The sequence below is a fragment of the Zea mays genome, chromosome 8 (genome assembly GCF_902167145.1).
Source record: "Zea mays cultivar B73 chromosome 8, Zm-B73-REFERENCE-NAM-5.0, whole genome shotgun sequence".
In the NCBI taxonomy this organism is placed as follows: Eukaryota; Viridiplantae; Streptophyta; class Magnoliopsida; order Poales; family Poaceae; genus Zea; species Zea mays.
Window position 1 is genome coordinate 16,959,693 of NC_050103.1, and position 18,699 is coordinate 16,978,391.

Below are 18,699 nucleotides of genomic sequence, written 5' to 3' on the forward strand. Positions count from 1 at the left end.
TCTTCCAAGGCCGAGGTCGATTCCGAGCCCCTGGGTCGGGCGAGGCGGAGACCGTCGGCTGAGGCCAGGGCTGAGTCCGAGCCCTAGGGTCGGGCGAAGCGGAGTTCGTCGTCTTCCGGGGCTGAGCCCGAGTCCGAGCCCTGGGGTCGGGCGAAGCGGAGTTCGTCGTCTTCCGGGGCTGAGCCTGAGTCCGAGCCCTGGGGTCGGGCGAAGCAGAGTTCGTCGTCTTCCGGGGCTGAGCCCGAGTCCGAGCCCTGGGGTCGGGCGAAGCGGAGTTCGTCGTCTTCCGGGGCTGAGCCCGAGTCCGAGCCCTGGGGTCGGGCGAAGCGGAGTTCGTCGTCTTCCGGGGCTGAGCCCGAGTCCGAGCCCTGGGGTCGGGCGAAGCGGAGTTTCCTATGGCGCCTGAGGCCGGACTTGGCTGCTGTCAGTCTCATTCTGTCGAGTGGCACAGCAGTCGGAGCGGCGCAGGCGGCGCTGTCCTCTTGTCAGATCGGTCAGTGGAGCGGCGAAGTGACTACAGTCACTTCGGCTCTGTCGACTGGAGGGCGCGCGTCAGGATAAAGGTGTCAGGCCACCTTTGCATTAAATGCCCCTGCTATTTGGTCGGTTGGCGTGGCGATTTGGCCAAGGTTGCTTTTCGGTGAAGACTGGGCCTCGGGCGAGCCGAAGGTGTGTCCGTTGCTGGAGGGGGTCCTCGGGCGAGACGTAGATCCTCCGGGGTCGGCTGCCCTTGCCCGAGGCTGGGCTCGGGCGAGGCGTGATCGCGTCCCTTGAATGGACCGATCCTTGACTTAATCGCATCCATCAGGCCTTTGCAGCTTTGTGCTGATGGGGGTTACCAGCTGAGATTTAGGAGCCTTGAGGGTACCCCTAATTATGGTTCCCGACAAGTCTGTTCTAGGCCTCGTTTCAGATGAAAACAATCAGCCTGGTTTGGACTTCGACCGTTTCATTCTGGACTGTTCGTTTCTATCTGAATTAAAAACGAATCTGGTTCGGTTTAGAGTTTCTCCTTCCTTCATAGGCTCGGTACCAATCCTGGTCGCGTGCCCTCTGGATCGAATCTTGGCGAGGTGAGACAGCAAAGCATCACGAGATAATACTAGTTTGTTGTGAAACAAGTGTTTCTATTCCTGCTTGAAACGAACAACCATCATATGTTTTATAGTTTTTATTCCAGCATCACGAGATAATACTAGTTTGTTGTGAAATAAGTGTTTCTATTCCTGCTTGAAACGAACAACCATCATATGTTTTATAGTTTTTATTCCAGCCTGAATTTTACTGGAGACCAAGTTTCAGTGAATCAACTGGATTCACTTGATCCTTGCCCTAGAAAGGTTTAGACTAGGATTAAAACCGTTAAGAAACGAACGGGCCATAAGTTGTCTAGTCGGATCAAGTGCTAGGACTCGGTTAGGACTCGGTTGTGAGCACTCCACGTTCCACGTGAAAGAGTACTCCTCTTCGAACGAGCAACCAAATGACATGTTTTTTTAATATCGCTTTGTATGCGCCCAACGCGTCCCACAGGCCTACATATGAACCAGAGGACCCCATACAGCTAGCGGATCGCGATTCCCGAGAAATACATAGCAGAAGACTCGGATACATACTAGTACAAAAGAATGCAAACCACTACTGTTGATATCATGTCCATCTACCAGTTTATACTGTGGAGTGGATGGAACACAAGGAAATAGCTTTCAGACAGATCACTCGTCTCGAGCTGAGGTATCATCCTCCAAAGAGTGAGATCCATTTACTAACAGCAACACATATATTTGTAGTATATGCCAGAAAGGATGAAAACAAGAAAAAAAATAGAAGGCCAAAAATGGAACAGGAACAGGAACAGGATTGCCTTCCAACCCTAGTAGTAGTATCTGCCTACCAAGCTGAATTCTGTATAACACCGTAGTACACCAGTAACAGAACAGCCTTTCACGCCTTGGAGTACTTCGAGCTCCACATTGGCACCTTCAGAGGCTCGTCGTCGGTGGCACTGCCCCCGTTTTCGGCGGCGCTCAGGGAATCCAAGATCAGAGGGTTCGATTCACCCTCCTTTGCCTGTGGTACCGATAGCATGCACACCGTCAATAAAAATTTCTAGACAGATGCTTCCACGAGAATATAAATGCTGCATATCGAGTGAAAAGAATCTGACAGAAGATTAATCAAACGGCGAAAGGTTTATAGATCTTAATACGACGACATTAGCTGCATTATTTGAAACTCATGCTAAGCGGATAATGTTTTGTCACCAGACTGGTTTCAAACTTTTCAAAGTAATTAATTATCTGCTCAAACCAACAACCAGACCCTATCCATGGGAATCTGTCTGCTCAAAACACATGGTACTACTACCCATGAAACTCAGCTAACCGTTGCAGAACATACCTGCAGGATGGCTTGCGGGGAGGCCTCTGCCGGCTTCTGCTGAGTCTCTCTAGTGCAGAAGTACGAGTACAGGACCATCCCGATCACCGCGATCAGGATTCCAAGTATGTTTCTCCAGCTAAACGGGTCGTGGAGCAGGACGTAGCCGAAGGCGAGGACCAAGCACGTTTTCAGGTGGCCGAGAACTTGGTAGGTTACAGGCGACGTCTTCCCGATCACAAGGAAAGTGCTGAAGTTTACCGAGACCGAGATCAGGCACGACAGCACGATGAAGAACTGCATGCAGAGACAGTAAGTGTAGACCCGTGATCAGATGAAATGAAAGTACTATCGACAGCTAAAACATAAGCTCCCCCCGAAGCCTGGATTAACAATGCTTACCAGGACTTGAGTTGTGTAGTCGAAAGCAAAGACGTTTTGGTTAGTCAAAAACCCATCAAGGAATGGGCCGACGAGGAACAAAGTCAATGCTTGGTATGGGCACGATTGGTACAGGAGCTGTGTCGAAGATACCTTGAACTTCTTCTGTATTGTATTTGTCATCTGATGGCTTGTTAAGGACTCAAGTTATATACGCCACAGAACACTGATACTCAAATTAAAGGCTGCTTTAGTGGCAGCAGCCCCGCTTTTTTTTTTAATGAAATGTGCTGGACAATACGCATATCACCACATTAACATGAATGTGCTCATGGCAATGCTAAACAAGACAATGTACAGCATGTTGGAAATTTATGCTCAACAGGTAAACTTAATAATACTCTCTCCGTTCCAAAATAGTATTCGCTTTAGCTCTTGACTTTTATGTCTATATTCAAATAGATAATGATGAATCTAGACACATATATAAAACACATACATCAAGTATTGTATGAACCTATTAATTAACTGAAACTAATTTTAATTTGGGACAGAGGGAGTATACAATAGAGGAAGCACTAGCTTCTATTGTTCATATATTAGCGCTTTGCGCCCCTTTTGTAATATTAACAACCTCAAACACATGCAATTGTTGTATGCAAATGATTCTTGGACAGATATGCCATATAAAAGAAAATAATGAGCAATGTACAATCAAAAGGATACGATCTGAGCAATGCAGGTTGTGATGATTGCCAGTAGGGACAATACAGATCCCACAAGGTTGAGTTGCAGATCAGTTATAGTTGCAACACCAACACCAAGAAGGAGCACACTAAGGGAAAGCTTGATGTTCCGACTGCACAGTAGGTCAGTGAAAAAGATTAGATGGTATATTATAGAGCTCCATAAAGCACATGACGTATTACAAACAAACCTAAATTTCTTCCTGAAGAAAAGGGTCTCCAGTATAACAGTACAGGGAATAATAGCCAGCTTTGTCATCTGAACATATAAACAGTGTTTTGTTATGAGCCTGGTGGAGTAATTAGCATGTGAGATGGAGTGGCATGAATAGCGTTGTCATCTGAACATATAAACAATGGTTCTATGATGTTTCTGGCCCATCCTGATATACCTTTATTACTGATGACAGTACATCATGTTATTGGCGCCGAATAAGAAATCAGTGCTAGATCACCCAATAAACCTTATGTTTGGATGAATACAAATAAAATTAGAGGGAAAAAGGGATGTGTACCTGATAGAAACCAACAGAATTGAAACCCAAACTCAAGTTTAGAAGTCCAATAGATATGCCATTGAGCACTCCGAATCCCATGACGGTCCTTGCATCGAAAGGTTTGTGCTCAAAGAGTTTCATACATAATGCTACATGGAGAGAGCAGAAGGTGACCAGAAGATGCCAGCTTGTCAAAGTGGTGGCTGCAAAATGAATACGAGATTTTATTAGCATATGGAGGAAAACCTGCCTTCTTTGCTAATATTATCTGTTTATAGACGGACTGTCACTTGAGGACACGTGGTGACACAAGTGTTGGACACCAAAATAAGCGGACGGTCCGGCCCATGGGCCCGGACGGTCCGCGTGTCCCGAGATTAGATTAACTCGGATGTTTATCCTTATCTCGTGCGTGGTTATCCATCTAATCACGTGGGAGTTTGTTGCTATCTCTTAGGAAAAGGTCTAGACCTCCTCCCCTATAAATATAAAGGGGTACGGCCGATTGAGAACCCCCGAACACATTCCAATCGAACCAATTACCTTACTTACTTTTCCTGCCCTAGGAGTAGATGTAGCATAGTTCTAGTTGTAGCCTTCCGCATATCCACCTCCACCCCTAGTCAACTCTACGTCGTCTAGATCCGTCTTGGGTGGTCTGCCGATCCTAAGACGACCCTAGGATCTCACCCCTCCCGGGGGGCAAGATCTAGTTGTCCATCTAAGACCTCTTCCTCGATTTGATCTCTTAATTCCTAGACGACTCCACGTCGTCTGGGGACGCCCCGGGTGACCTGTCGACCCGGAGCACCTTAAGATCTTTTCCCCCAGGGGACGAGATCTAGATTCCAGCAAGGAGGAGGAAGACGACCCTGTCGCCAGGTCGCGGACCGTCCGGCCCAGAGCTGCGGACCGTCCGGTGTGACGCAGGGAAGACACCGCTCCTGCGCCCAGGTCGCGGACCGTCCGGCCCAAGGCCGCGGACCGTCCGCGCCGTCGCAGAGGGCACTACCAGGCGATCCGGCGACCTGTCGCAGGCCGCCACTACTGTTCACCTTGCGGAGCCGAACCCAAGGTGCCAAGTACCGCCAAGCGGTTCATTATAGTGTTTGGTGACCAAAAAGGCACCAACATACTTTTGGCGACTCCGCTGGGGACGAGGTTGAAGATCTACAAAATCAGGCTTATATGGCCGATTCTAAAGATCTCAACAGGGCTTCTCCAAACATCAGCATAAGGCTGACTAATTTATCGGTCGCTGAGCGTGAAAGATTAAAAGATGACATGAAAAAAATAGACGAGGAGGTCCAGCGACAAGCAGATCAGGTGCTCAAGGTGGCGGATAAGTGGTTCCTCTCGCACTTCAGGGTAGATTGCCACCAGAAGGCCGTCCAAGAGAGGGAGATAAACGTCGAGTACATGTCAGCCGTGCTGCAACAGCTCCCCACGATAGGTGATGCCAGGTCAGCCGATGATATTCCATTTATTAAAATTTCTTTTGATAATCGGATTAAAAGTATCACGGAGGATATAGAAAGGATGGCGCATGCATTAGAAAAAACTCACATGCCTAATTTTTTATCACATAAATTAGGCGCCAAAATAATTGCGCCAAACACATCGGCAACAAATGGGTTTCCCCAGCCATACTCTGGTATGCCGATGGACTCATATCCAGGACGACCGTCACCACCATCTTCGCTAAATGGTGAGTCAACTCTGAGCGTGGCCGGACCGTCCGCACACAATAGTGGACCGTCCGGCCCTCCGTCAGACCGTCCGGCACCCTACGTCGTACAGTCCGGAGTTACACAGAGCCCACCACAAGGGTCACAGGTGTTGCCTAACGTGACCGGACAATCCGAGGATAGTACCGGACCGTCCGATCCACCCGCAGACCATCCGACCGTGCAGGTCGGACCGTCCGAAGCACCAGAAGTCACCTGTGATCCACCTAGTGCGGAAGGCCGACATAAATATAACCGGCCACCCAAGCCCCAAGAACCAAAAAAGTCACATGTCCCTAAGCTTGTTTGGCCCACTAAGGCCAAACCTTATGTTCGCTCTCACCCGCACTCGACACAAAAGGAAAAAGTTAAGTTCACATTCGATATTACTAAATGTGATAAAATATTTGATGAGTTGCTTAAACATGGTAATATTAAATTGTCACATGTAATTCCTCCGGTTGAACAATTAAAAGGGCGCGTTTATTGCAAATGGCATGGCTCCTTTCTCCATAACACCAATGATTGTGCCGTCTTCCGTCGGCAAATACAATCGGCTATAAACGAAGGCCGGTTGAGGTTTCAAAAAGAGGTGAAAAGTGACAGGCCACCTGTTCCTGTCACCACATTACAGCCAACGAGCAAAAAGGCCATAATTCGGCCTTGTGCGGCCGATAAAAGTAAAAATAAAAATATCGTCATTGGTGATCCTCGCACACCAAATATGTCACGCAGAATGGTTACTCTGAAGGCTCCGGACAAAAGGAAGACCGAAGGCACCGGGGGGCAAGCACGATCGGACACCCGATCACGGTCACCTGTCCTGCGTACGCTGGACGATCCGGGTACTAAGGTCGAACAGTCCGAGACAGGCGCGGACAGTCCGGCTATGATGGCCGGACGGTCCGCAGATGGTCAGAAGCAGCAACCTCAGACCATCGGACCACAACGTTCCAACACAAGTGTTAGGAAACAAAACACTACTAAGACGTCTGGACGACTCAGTAGAGTCGGCCCTACTTTTAGTCAGTTGCTTGCCAAATATATGAAGAAGGCCGTTCCACACAACCGACCAATAAAACAAACGAAGTCAAAAGGGCGACCTGTGCGAAAGCAAAAGCTGACTAAACGGACCCAAAGGGTAGCACAACCAAGATCGCCTTGTCATCCTCCTCCAGGGATAGCATGGTGCGTCCCGTTCTATCCATCGCCGATATGTGGTCCTGCTCATGTGTGGGGTGGTACGGCGATGAATTTATATTACTGGCCCAATCCGTTTGCTTATTTAGGCTGGGTGGCACCATAAGTTTTTGCCTATTGACAGGTTGATCAGGTAGACATGGCCGAAGAGGATGCGATCCGAAACGGCCTCTGTGCATTAAAGTCCCATCAAGTATTTATATTATCTGATCGCAAGAGCCGATGACTTGCATCGAGCTGAGTCCTTACTTCGGGAACAAAACCTCATGAGGTCAATTGTTTCCGAAGTTTTCGCTGATGCTTTTGGTTCGCCAAGCTCCACCAAAAGGCAGGGGGGCATATGTTGGACACCAAAATGAGCGGACGGTCCGGCCCATGGGCCCGGACGGTCCGCGTGTCCCGAGATTAGATTAACTCGGATGTTTATCCTTATCTCGTGCGTGGTTATCCATCTAATCACGTGGGAGTTTGTTGCTATCTCTTAGGAAAAGGTCTAGACCTCCTCCCCTATAAATATAAAGGGGTACGGCCGATTGAGAACCCCCGAACACATTCCAATCGAACCAATTACCTTACTTACTTTTCCTGCCCTAGGAGTAGATGTAGCATAGTTCTAGTTGTAGCCTTCCGCATATCCACCTCCACCCCTAGTCAACTCTACGTCGTCTAGATCCGTCTTGGGTGGTCTGCCGATCCCAAGACGACCCTAGGATCTCACCCCTCCCGGGGGGCAAGATCTAGTTGTCCATCTAAGACCTCTTCCTCGATTTGATCTCTTAATTCCTAGACGACTCCACGTCGTCTGGGGACGCCCCGGGTGACCTGTCGACCCGGAGCACCTTAAGATCTTTTCCCCCAGTGGACGAGATCTAGATTCCAGCAAGGAGGAGGAAGACGACCCTGTCGCCAGGTCGCGGACCGTCCGGCCCAGAGCTGCGGACCGTCCGGTGTGACGCAGGGAAGACACCGCTCCTGCGCCCAGGTCGCGGACCGTCCGGCCCAAGGCCGCGGACCGTCCGCGCCGTCGCAGAGGGCACTACCAGGCGATCCGGCGACCTGTCGCAGGCCGCCACTACTGTTCACCTTGCGGAGCCGAACCCAAGGTGCCAAGTACCGCCAAGCGGTTCATTATAGTGTTTGGTGACCAAAAAGGCACCAACAACAAGATAATAAGATATCCATGTAAATTAATGCCCGGATTCCAAAAATAGATCAAACAGCAAAAACATATCCATGTGTAATTAATAGGAAAAGTATGACGATGTTTTACTGCTAAAGACCACAGAGACCATTTTGGTATCACTTCCCTTTTCCACGGCATAACTAATTCCAGTAAAATCACCTTAGCCCTATCATATGAACTCAAAGTTCACTCATTTTCCAACTCACAACACCAAATATTCGATCCACAGGTATTCCTCCCCTAGAGGCACAAACTAATCTAAACTCGCCCCTGAAACTGTGAAATCTGTCGCAGCACCAGTCTCCTGATACCAATTCACAGCAAAAGGCTGCCGTGCACTTGTGCAGCACCCACCAATTCCCACTGCTCCCTGAATCCGCCTGGACTAATCTTGACCCCCTCGCGCCTCAGCAGACAGCATACGAGCAAAAACATGGAGCAGAAGCATCTAAGAGCCAAACAGTAGCAGAACGGAAAGGAGCCAGGCGGATCTCATACCAAAGTTGAAGCGGAGGGAGCTCATGAGAGCCTTGTTGCAGATGACGATGGAGACGGAGGACACCACCGAGAGGCTGAGCGCCCCCACCGTCCCCAGCTGGAACTTCTCCCCGGCCACCCCCATCTCCACCCCGCCGCCGCAGGCCGCAGCAAGACAGGCAGATAGCCCGGAGAACGCAGAAACTTAACACGCAGGCCCCCAAAGCACCAAACCACGCCGCCCACCAGCACCTGCGAAGCGCAAAAAGGTCACATTTCGATCGAGCAACGGCGGCAAAAAACACCAGGGAGAGACAAGAGCCGGCCTTTCCGGCCAAAACTACATATTTACTTCCAAAGAAGAGAATTCAACCAGACGAAGCTGGATCTGGGAGACGAGCTCGTGAATCTGAGCTGAGCTGAGCTAGCGCGGGACTGGCTGTGGCACGCTGGGAGCGGCAGGGACTGGATCGGGTGAGCTTGGCTATGGCTTCGCCGCTGCGCTCTTGGCCTCCTCCCTCCCCCTCTTCCTGCTCACCGGAGATGGAGACGGAGGCGGGTGTTTTTTATACAAAAGAAAGGAAAGGATATTATTGTTGCCGCGCGTATACATCGGACTCGGGTTGGTGACTTGGTGGTGGCTTGTGAGGGGCAGATATACAGTTAGTTTTTTTATTGAGGGCGATCAAGGAGTTTTCTTTGGGTCGATTTGGTTTGGACTTTTTTGTGTACTGTAATGTACAAACAATAGAGAGGGAGTCTGTGTACTGTGTGTGTATATATAAGGTTCATTAGCACGTGTTTAATGAGATTTGTAAATTTTTGTGTTTGATTTGATATATTGTTTGGTGATGAGGTGTTTGGTGGACTAGACCTAAATACGTGCTGCAGTGCTGGCAAGATTCAATCGTTGTTTCAAATAATATTCGTCCAAATACATGTGATTGTACTTTATGTGCCTCCTACGACTGGCAGGTAGTCTACTAATCTCTTATTGTCGGCAAATTCTGGTGTGTGTGATTTATGTGTGGATAAAATATTTTAGCGTGGTTATGGGTGGCGCACTAGTGGCCTGGCCACCTCGGTAGGTGTATAATATATTAATACTAATAAATCCCTCGATTTTAAACAAATCGCAGGCACACCGACGATTGGCCCTCTTATTGGTCCTTCACTCGGTAACAACCAATCAAAGAAAATTACTCCAAAGCTCTTTCCGGAAAAAAAAAAGAAAGAAAGAAAATCTAGTCCACTAATAAGTAGTGTTAAAGTGTCGTTTGATTCACATATTTGTAACGTGATGGATAATTGATAACATTATATTATATTTGTTTAGTACCGAATCGTAATCAGATACCACATTATAAAATAATACCGGACTATCTAAACTTGTTACCACCGTTGCTATTTACTTTACATTTCGTAAATCAAACGACACCTAGGTTCTAACCCTAACACTTGAAACTTGCCCGCTCTAAGGTGAAAATGAAATTACAGCACCGGTTTCAGCTCCACAGATGCTGAAGCCTGAAAGTTACCGGGTTAATCTCATAGGCTGCTGTAACACTTGTGCTGCTTGCAACTTGTAAAAAAAAAGACCTTTTGGTTGCTTTTGTAAAAAAAATTGCAATGTTTTTTTTTTTTTGACAAAGTAGGTGTATGTGTTTATGGAGCACAGGCAGAGGTGTGTCCTTGCTGCTGGCTCCCCTCTGGTCTCTTGGCTGTGGCAAAACAGTCCACTAGCAGCAGCGAGAAACAGTATACGTGAATTTCAGTGTCAACTGCTCAAGGCTCCGACAGCTCACTGCGCCAGGATCTTGCGTGTTTGTGGGAATCTCAAGGCAGTGATCCGTACCGTACGGGAGTACCACCTGGGCTACGAAGCACCCTCTCGTGTCGTGTGTTAGAATTGTATATGGTCGTCACCGTATATCTATGGGTAACGGCTAGAAATGGCCAAACGGGCTGCACGGCCTGGTCTGGCCTGATCCGAGTTCGATGAAGCTTGACTCGTTTTAGGTTCGGTCCATCAGGCACGGTTAGAAAATTGGATCGGACTATCCAAGTTGTGTGTTCGTTTTCTTTACCGAGTCCGGCCCCCTGCGGGGCTAAATGGGTCGTGCCGGCATGGTAAGCACGGAAAAAGGTCCGAAAACAGGTCAAGCAAGCAGTTAAGCACGATTTAGTGTAAAAAACAACCTTGACGAGCTTAAAGGTAAATGGGTCGTGTCGAGCTAACCCGCCGGATTTAGTTTCCTGTTCGGGACCGGCCCGCTTATTCATGCCGGGCCGGCTCGGGTCCGTATAAAAGCGAATCGGACCGGGCTCATACCGGGCGAAAAAATGTGCTTCGAGTCGGCTTTCGTGCTTCGAGCTTTATGTACATATATAATAATGGCTCACTAATAAGGACTTAGGTAGCTTTCACGGACTATCAATGGGTAACAGCATACTGCTACAACCTACATGAGGAAACCTACGTGTTTCGTCCGTCGAAATTGATGTTTTATAGTAGTAAAACATATATGTATCTATTAAATTATTTATTTATGAAAATTATATTTAATTTAAACTAATGTACCCATAGGTATCTCTATACGTCCAGACTTAATAAAAATAGAGATAATTTGTAGCCAAAGGGTGTGATATATGGCATCTCAAGACACAATTTATTTGTGACCGAAAATACTGTAGAAGGCGACGCACAAACAATAGTGTGACAAGGTATGCAGAGGGGGAAGTAACTAAATGGATGTTTGGTTTGTATGGACTAATTTTTAGTCACTTTATTTTATTCCATTTTAGTGTCTAACACTATCGGAATTCGGCTCTTGTCGAGTGTTCGACGCTTTACCGAGTGTTTTTTGTCGGGCGCTCGGCAAAGTCCTGCTCTGGGTAATGACCGTGTTTACCGAGAGCAGAACTCTCGCCAAAGAAATCTTTGCCGAGTGCCAAACACTCAGCGAATGGCGACACTCGGCAAAGAGCCGTCTATAACTGACAGCCGTTATATTTGTCGAGTATCGAGCTTTGGCACTCGGCAAAGAATCTTCTTACGTCTGACACTTGGCAGAGCATGTTTTGCCGAGTGTTATTCTTGGACACTCGATAAAATATTTTTTAAATTATTTAGTTTCTGTATTTAGCAATTGAGAAATTAAAATAGAATAAAATAGAGATCTAAAAAATATTCACTAGAAACCAAACGCATTCTAACAACCCAAAAAAAAGGGCACAAAAGGACGGGACACCACCTTGGCATGCATGATGAGTATGAACTGTATGATGGTCATCCTCGCGGGTGTAGTTTGTTGCTTTGAAATTAAACGGAAGGTATGGATAAACATGAGCTGCAGCTTGGGTTTGGGGGCCGTGTGCAATGGATAAGGCCGGAGAGGGAAGAGGATGGGCATGCATGGGCAAAGCCAAAGCAAAGGAGGGGAAGAGGTGGAGGAGGATGGTGGGTTAGGTGGCACGCCATCGTGTTGCGTGGAGGATTGCTCTGAGATTATTCAGTAGTTTAGGGTGTGTTCGATAGAGTTTGGATGATCTAGCTAGTCGCAGGACTCTGTTTCTCCCTCTCCTCCCCTCCCCTCACTGAATTGAATGGTGTGCTGGTGGTGCTCATCATCCATTGTGCAGCTGCGAGTGGATGCTCATGCATCCATGGGCGCGCGGCACGTACGTACGTAGTCTCCGACATTGCATCCTGCTCTGCTCATCGATCGGCATGCAGGTCCATACACGTATATGCAGCGTGCGCATGGATGATCGACGGCGACGGCGACGAGTGCAGAAGATACGTCCGTCGTCGATCGTCAGCTCTCCCACTTCGTCGTCGTCGCCGGCGCCCGTCGGTCTAGCGTCTACAATGTAAACACTGCACAGTGTCGTCATCGTCGTTGATACGGATGGGATGGACCTTAATTAGCTCGCTACTGAGTGGACGACGCGGGGAGGGAGCACCAATCTCTTTAATTAACATAAAAAATAATGCAGGACGTACGTGTATACATATAGGGTGTGGTTATTTGGAGCCCAATGCTTTCAATAGTTACAAAAAGTCTGACCAGTGCATCAGGTCAACCCTCTCCTACGCGTGTCAGTCCAACCCGATTCAATCCTCAACCCTCCGCATGGGATGCACGATATAAATTGCAGTAGTGTTTTTTTTGTTTGTTTGTATAAATAGTTCTATAAATAGTATAAATAGTTCGTAGATATAACATAAAAAAACTCGTTTTTAGCATGTTCATCCACACGAGACACTCATGCATTTTTTGATTTTTATGGCAGGTGCCTTTTGAGATCCTATGAGCTTGCAGGTTTGAGCGTAAATTATACAAGATAAAGCGTAAATATTGTTATAATGGTCAAAGAGATGATTTTTATGAATTAGAGTAGTAGCTTTATATCTCGCTTCACACTAGGTTGCCGTATATATGTATATATAATAATATATAGAGAGTAGAGACCCCGAATTTAATTTGAATGGGCACAGCGCCGTCCCGATCCTATCCATCCTTCGATGGTGCGCGCATACTTTGATCACAAAAAGACCAGGGGAGATACGTACGTACGGCATGAATACAGCAAAATACTGGGACGGACCATCAGCCCTGGCCCTGGCTAGCTAGGGTTTGGACGACTAGCTAGCTACCTAGAACTACTGGAGACATGTGTTTGGCTAGGGATGAAAATGGAAACGGTAATTTTCGGATATCGGAAATCGTTTTCGAAATTTTACCGAAATTTAGGTCTAAACGGAAACGGAATCGGTAGAAAAACTCGGAATCGGAAACGGAAACGGTTTGGGTCTCTTCCGACCGTTTCCGAAAATTACCGTTTTTATTCGGTATTTTACCGTCGGTAATAAATTCGGTATTTTTCAGAAAAAATATTAAATCTGAACTAATCTTTATAAATTCATAATAAATTCATCTTAGCTTAGAAAAATATAAAACTAATTTTATTATTTTTCTAAAATCAAGATCTATCTAATGATATATAGTTTAGAATCGTTTGAAACTTTTATAAATCTTATTTATGTTTTCTTACCTCTTATTACTCTTGATACATATATTCATAATTTGAATGAGAACTTAAGAAGTACCACGAGGACACTAATTATATTGACTATACCAAGTAGTAGGTGTATAAATAGAATGTAAGTGCCATATCATTATACACATCTTGATTCTACTTTATTTAAATACATAATAATGATTTTATTGTTTTATGATTTCTTACTTTATATATTTATTGTGGCCTGCTACCTTATATATTATCATTAATTTTATATAAATGTATGACTTACGTGAATTTTTGAAGTCAATTGAGGGTACAAGTTACAGTTTTTACCGATCGAATTTTTAGATTCCGATCGTAAACCTGTGTAATTTTCGTACCGAACTTTCGTTTCCGATGTTTCTGAATTACCGATATCGTTTTCGTTTCTGGGGTTACCATTTTCGATCTCGTTTCCGAGGAAAAATATGAAAACGAAAATGGTTTTTGTGTTTACCGATCGTTTCCGACCGTTTTCACCCCTATGTTTGGCGAGCTTTATGGCCGCCCCCCATCCTTTCCATACCGAAAGCTTGTCCTCTTTACGACTACACCATTTTTTGCCAATTTTTTTTTAAAAGAACAACTTTACCATCGCTAGGTAAGTTGCACCGTATATATGAAGCCAGAACTGAAGCTCCTGCTCCTGAGGAAGGGTCTCGGGGTCCCCTGCTGAACTAAACGAGCCTAATCCCGCTGAAGAATATTAAAAGAAAGAACCCTTATACTAGTACAAATAAGCTCTATAATAACGGTTGTGAACTTTTTTTTACTGTTGCTTTTTCAAACCATCGGTGCTAGACGTCAGTAGAAATCATCATTTTTATAGACGGGTAACTGAGGATCGACAATAAAAATCGATTTCCACACTGGCGGTTGAGTTAAGAAAACCGTCAGTAAAAATTATTTTCAGAAACATTAAACGGGTTTTAGAAACAACAACAAAAATTGAAGGAGAGAACTCACCCCACCCGTCCGTTTCCGTCGCAAGTTGCGGCGTTTTTCGCGCAAAATTCGCACAAAAAAATTTGTAGTTTTTTCCACATATTACAACCAACTGAGTGTAAATTGCTTGTGTGAGACCGTAAACGAATTCAAATAAAAAAGTTATCAACTACAAAGTTGAATAACTTTTGAAGTTCTACAACTTTTATTTTTACACTTTTTTCATCCGAGATAGTTCGTAAAATTTGAATTTTAAATTTTTGAGAACTAAAATGAGTTCAAATAAAAAAGTTGTTAACTACAAAGTTTTATAACTTTTAGAGATATACAACTTTTATTTTGAGGGTTTCACTATACGAGTTCGTTTGAAAAAACTCGAAAAATAAAGGATAAAAAAGATTTCTGGTGGTGGTTACTTAAGAAACTGTCACTAGAAATCGATTTTTACAGATGGTTCCTTAAGAAAAACGTCACTAGAAATCATGTATTTTTACAGGCGGTTTTCTTAAGTAACCGCCTGTAGAAATACGATTTCTAGTGACGGTTTTATTAAGGAACCGCCACTAAAAATAGTACACGCGGTTGATAACAAAATCCGTCCGTAAAAATATATTGCCCCGCTTTAAGCTTTTTTTTACTAGCGTTCGCCTTCGCGTGTGTCGGTGTGACCAACCGTCGACTTAGACGACGGTGAAATTAAGTGAAACCATGCATGCATGCATTCAGGTCTCAGGCCGCTGAGCTCTGTATGTGTATCTGAGTGAGACGACGGTGAAATTAAGATAGATATATGTGTATCTGAACCAGCATATGCATATAGCATGAGTCCGCTCTGTTTTTCACTGCCGTCGACATTTTTTTGGGGTCTCCCAATCATCTGCATGACGATGCATGCATTGGAGTTGGAGGAGATACACCGTCGTTGCATGGGAATCATTCAGCTCGCAATCTCATCGTTATGGCGTCAGCGGGACGACGACCCGTGCTTTCTTCTCGACTCTTTGTTGGTGGGCCGGCAGTCAGTTAGGCTGGCACACGCCTTCTGCATGCTGTCGCAGCCGTTCATGTCAACAGCACTCCAAATAAAAGTATAGGTGGGTGTGGGTGCACTCCCTGAAGTCCACAACTACGCGGCAGAATTAGGGATGACAATGGGTACCCGAAACCCGAAACCCGATGGGTAAAAACCCTATTAGGGCACGGGTATGGCGGATTTTGATACCCATGGGTATTTTATTGGGTCATTTGTTATGCCCATCGGGTATGGTGGGCGTGGGTTTGTTCTCTGTTGCCCCATACCCGCTACCCGATGGGTAACCCGCTAATATATGACACGTGGGTCCGGATTTATATGTCTCATATAAAATGAATTTGCTATCGCTATTTGCTAACCCTAAGAATCAATGATATGTTTTGTGTGATTTGAAGGCATGATGTTGCCATTTAATGTTGAATATTGTTGAACATGTGATAAAATTATGTTGGGTTCAATACATTTTATATGCTGGTACTTATTATTGCGATTCAAATAATCATGTTTATCGTAATGTTAATGGGTATGGGTACCCGATGGGTACCCGCTACCCATGGTGGGTATGGGTATGGCGTAAATTTGTACCCATGATGGGTAGTGGGTATGAGTATGAGTCAATTTTTTCCTAGTGGGTATGGGTATGGCTTCGTGTGCCCACTGGGTACCTTACCCACTGCCATCCCTAGGCAGAATGGATATGCGATCCACGTCACACATTGTTACAGGGTTCCAATATAAAGCACTAAATGTTATGTCCAGCAACGATCTGTATATGGTCCTGAACCCTAAATATAGCGGTTTATGTGGTTCTAGTCTTCTCGAACAAGAACCGGTAAAAGATGCGCTAAAATAGAGGACATCACCACGTCCGCTATCTGTGGAGGATCCTGTTGGTCCGCTATCTAGCGCTGACACGACTCGGTTGGCGCTATGCACATGCAAGCAACCGTATGCATGTTCTTAAACCACATGCTTGTAGTGCAAACAATAGTACGGTTTTTGTTTAGCTATTATTCTTCAGACAGAAGTATTTTTTTAATAGTATAGAAAATGAAATTTAGAGGACGTTGTTGGAGATGGTGGAGATATAGAGAACATCTTTTAGAAAGAACTGTAAAGGACAGAGAATATTCCTTTAGGGGATTAAATTTAGAGGACGTTGCTGAAGATAGCATAAAATAATAGAGTGCTCAAAATTAAATTAGGACTATTTTAGGGTGTCCAACGGCCACGCAGTAAATAACAATATTTAGAAAATAAATTGTGTTAATAGGAAATAAATAGTTGAAGATTAAGAAAAAAACTATGATACATAGGGCTTTAATATATGGGTTACTATATTTAGGGCAAACAAAGCTCCAGCTCCTGGTTCTTTAGCTCCAGATCCTGATCCTCGTGAGGAACTGATCCTCCTGATTCTTCTAGAGAATCAGAATCATTTTTAAAACCGTTTGGCAAGTAAACTGATTCTTATATCCTGAGAGTTGGTGGTCTGTGGCGATTGTCTGTTTTACCCCTTGCAGTTCAACTTTGTTACAAACCAATAAGTAGGATGCATATACGGAAAAAATTATGAAACAATAATATATAAAATATTCCCATCATAGTAGTGCATAAAATGGTCTCAAATGTTTAGGCTCGTTATGTTTTTGTCCAATGGCGATTGCGGGTAATTTCAATCAAACTTTAAGGGGAGGTCCATATTTGGTTGGTTGAGAAGCTGTTTTAAGGGAGGTGGAGCAGGTTTTTTAGATCCCATCTTTCTTCACAAAAACGACTCTCAATCTTTCGGCTCCACACGAGAATCAGTTTTAAAAAATACCCGTTTGGCACGGCTCCTCCATATCCTCGCTTAGAATCAGGAGCTGGAGCTGTGCCAAACGGGCCCTTAATACCTAACAGACGAAGCACTATAAATGTTTTATGATTTTTTATTGAAGAGAGAACCTTTTTATAGGAGACTATAAGGACTAGTATATAGAAAATGGATATAGAATACGTTGATGAGACCCTTGACTAGTTAAGGGCATTTTCAATTGGAGTTTCGTAAGAGATTTTATAACATTAATTAGAATGGTACATATGATTTTTTTATTATATGTCAAATTATTTATTATGAAATAGCTGAAACTAGTTTTATCACCATAAACTGTCAACCCATTTCTAAGGTATCGAAAAGCGCGTGAAACTACTATTGAGAACAATTTATTTCATCAATTTCTATCGGTTATTTGGATGCAACATTTAAACCACCCTATAAAATTAGGTCACAAAACTTTTCACAGAGAGCATATTTCATTCTTCTTATTTTTGTTGACGTGACAACAATTGGAAATGGTAAGAATAAGATCATCTCCAACAACGTCTCAAATCAGTGTCCTATTTTGAAACATAGGGGGCCGAACTCATAAAAACAGCTCCAACAATTCCTTATTTTATATTTTTTATAAAAAATATAGGGCACATTATGAAGTGATCCAAATATCTATAAGTCTACTACCCTTATTTTCTAGCTCATCCTCAACATTTTATTTCCTAAAAAATATAATTTATTTATTAAAATACACTATTTAGGATTTAATTGTTAAAGCTTAATTTATCTTAAATGCACTAAACATTTTAACTAATAATATAATATTTTAAATTTTAGGGGACTATTTTAAGACACCCTGTTGAAAATGCTCTAATAAAACAACGACTTGCTTAATGAAAACGAGGCAGTGCCGGCAAGAGACCATATTGTCCAAATATTTTACTGTGCGTTACTGTGAAGAGTGGACATAATTAGCTCTAAAATGATTTAAAATTTGTTATTTAAAGTGATTTTTATGAATTACTTCGCCAGCATATTCCATACATATAGATAAACTATAGTTAGATCAAAGACAAAACGAAAGGACCTGAAGTATAATCTGCTTGTTAAGTTACCTCGGCAACCGGTCTTGTCACTGAGGAGTTATTTGTGATTATGATCATCTCGTCGCGCGGCTTCACCTCTTTGGTATCTCGCACCTCGTCATCGCCAGATTGGTATTGCTGTTGTGCACCACTCGCGGGATTGGGT

General features: G+C 44.6%; 1 protein-coding gene across 2 annotated transcripts; it reads right to left on the minus strand.

The window, feature by feature from the left end:
- Positions 1 to 1,616: 1,616 nt before the first annotated feature.
- LOC100280830 (integral membrane protein like) lies at positions 1,617 to 9,218 on the minus strand. Of its 2 annotated transcripts, none has more exons than XM_020542094.3 (8): positions 8,964 to 9,218; positions 8,612 to 8,842; positions 4,022 to 4,206; positions 3,698 to 3,765; positions 3,487 to 3,619; positions 2,782 to 2,943; positions 2,401 to 2,676; positions 1,617 to 2,070 (listed from the first exon to the last, which is right to left on the minus strand). In XM_020542094.3, the coding sequence occupies exons 2-8, from the start codon at positions 8,733 to 8,735 to the stop codon at positions 1,945 to 1,947; spliced, it is 1,074 nt and encodes a 357-aa protein (XP_020397683.1). In that variant the 5' UTR covers positions 8,736 to 8,842; positions 8,964 to 9,218; the 3' UTR covers positions 1,617 to 1,944. The 2 variants fall into 2 exon arrangements, with proteins under 2 accessions (XP_020397683.1, NP_001386001.1); NM_001399072.1 differs by having other exon boundaries at positions 1,683 to 2,070; positions 8,943 to 9,196.
- Positions 9,219 to 18,699: the final 9,481 nt, after the last annotated feature.

Excerpts from the sequence above, each read along its gene's own strand:
- LOC100280830 (XM_020542094.3), bottom strand. The coding sequence starts at position 8,735 with ATGGGGGTGGCCGGGGAGAAGTTCCAGCTGGGGACGGTGGGGGCGCTC. Across the intron at positions 2,944-3,486 it reads CAACCTGCATTGCTCAGATC|ATGACAAATACAATACAGAA; the intron begins GTATCCTTTTGA and ends ACAAGCCATCAG. Across the intron at positions 2,677-2,781 it reads ACTACACAACTCAAGTCCTG|TTCTTCATCGTGCTGTCGTG; the intron begins GTAAGCATTGTT and ends CTCTGCATGCAG.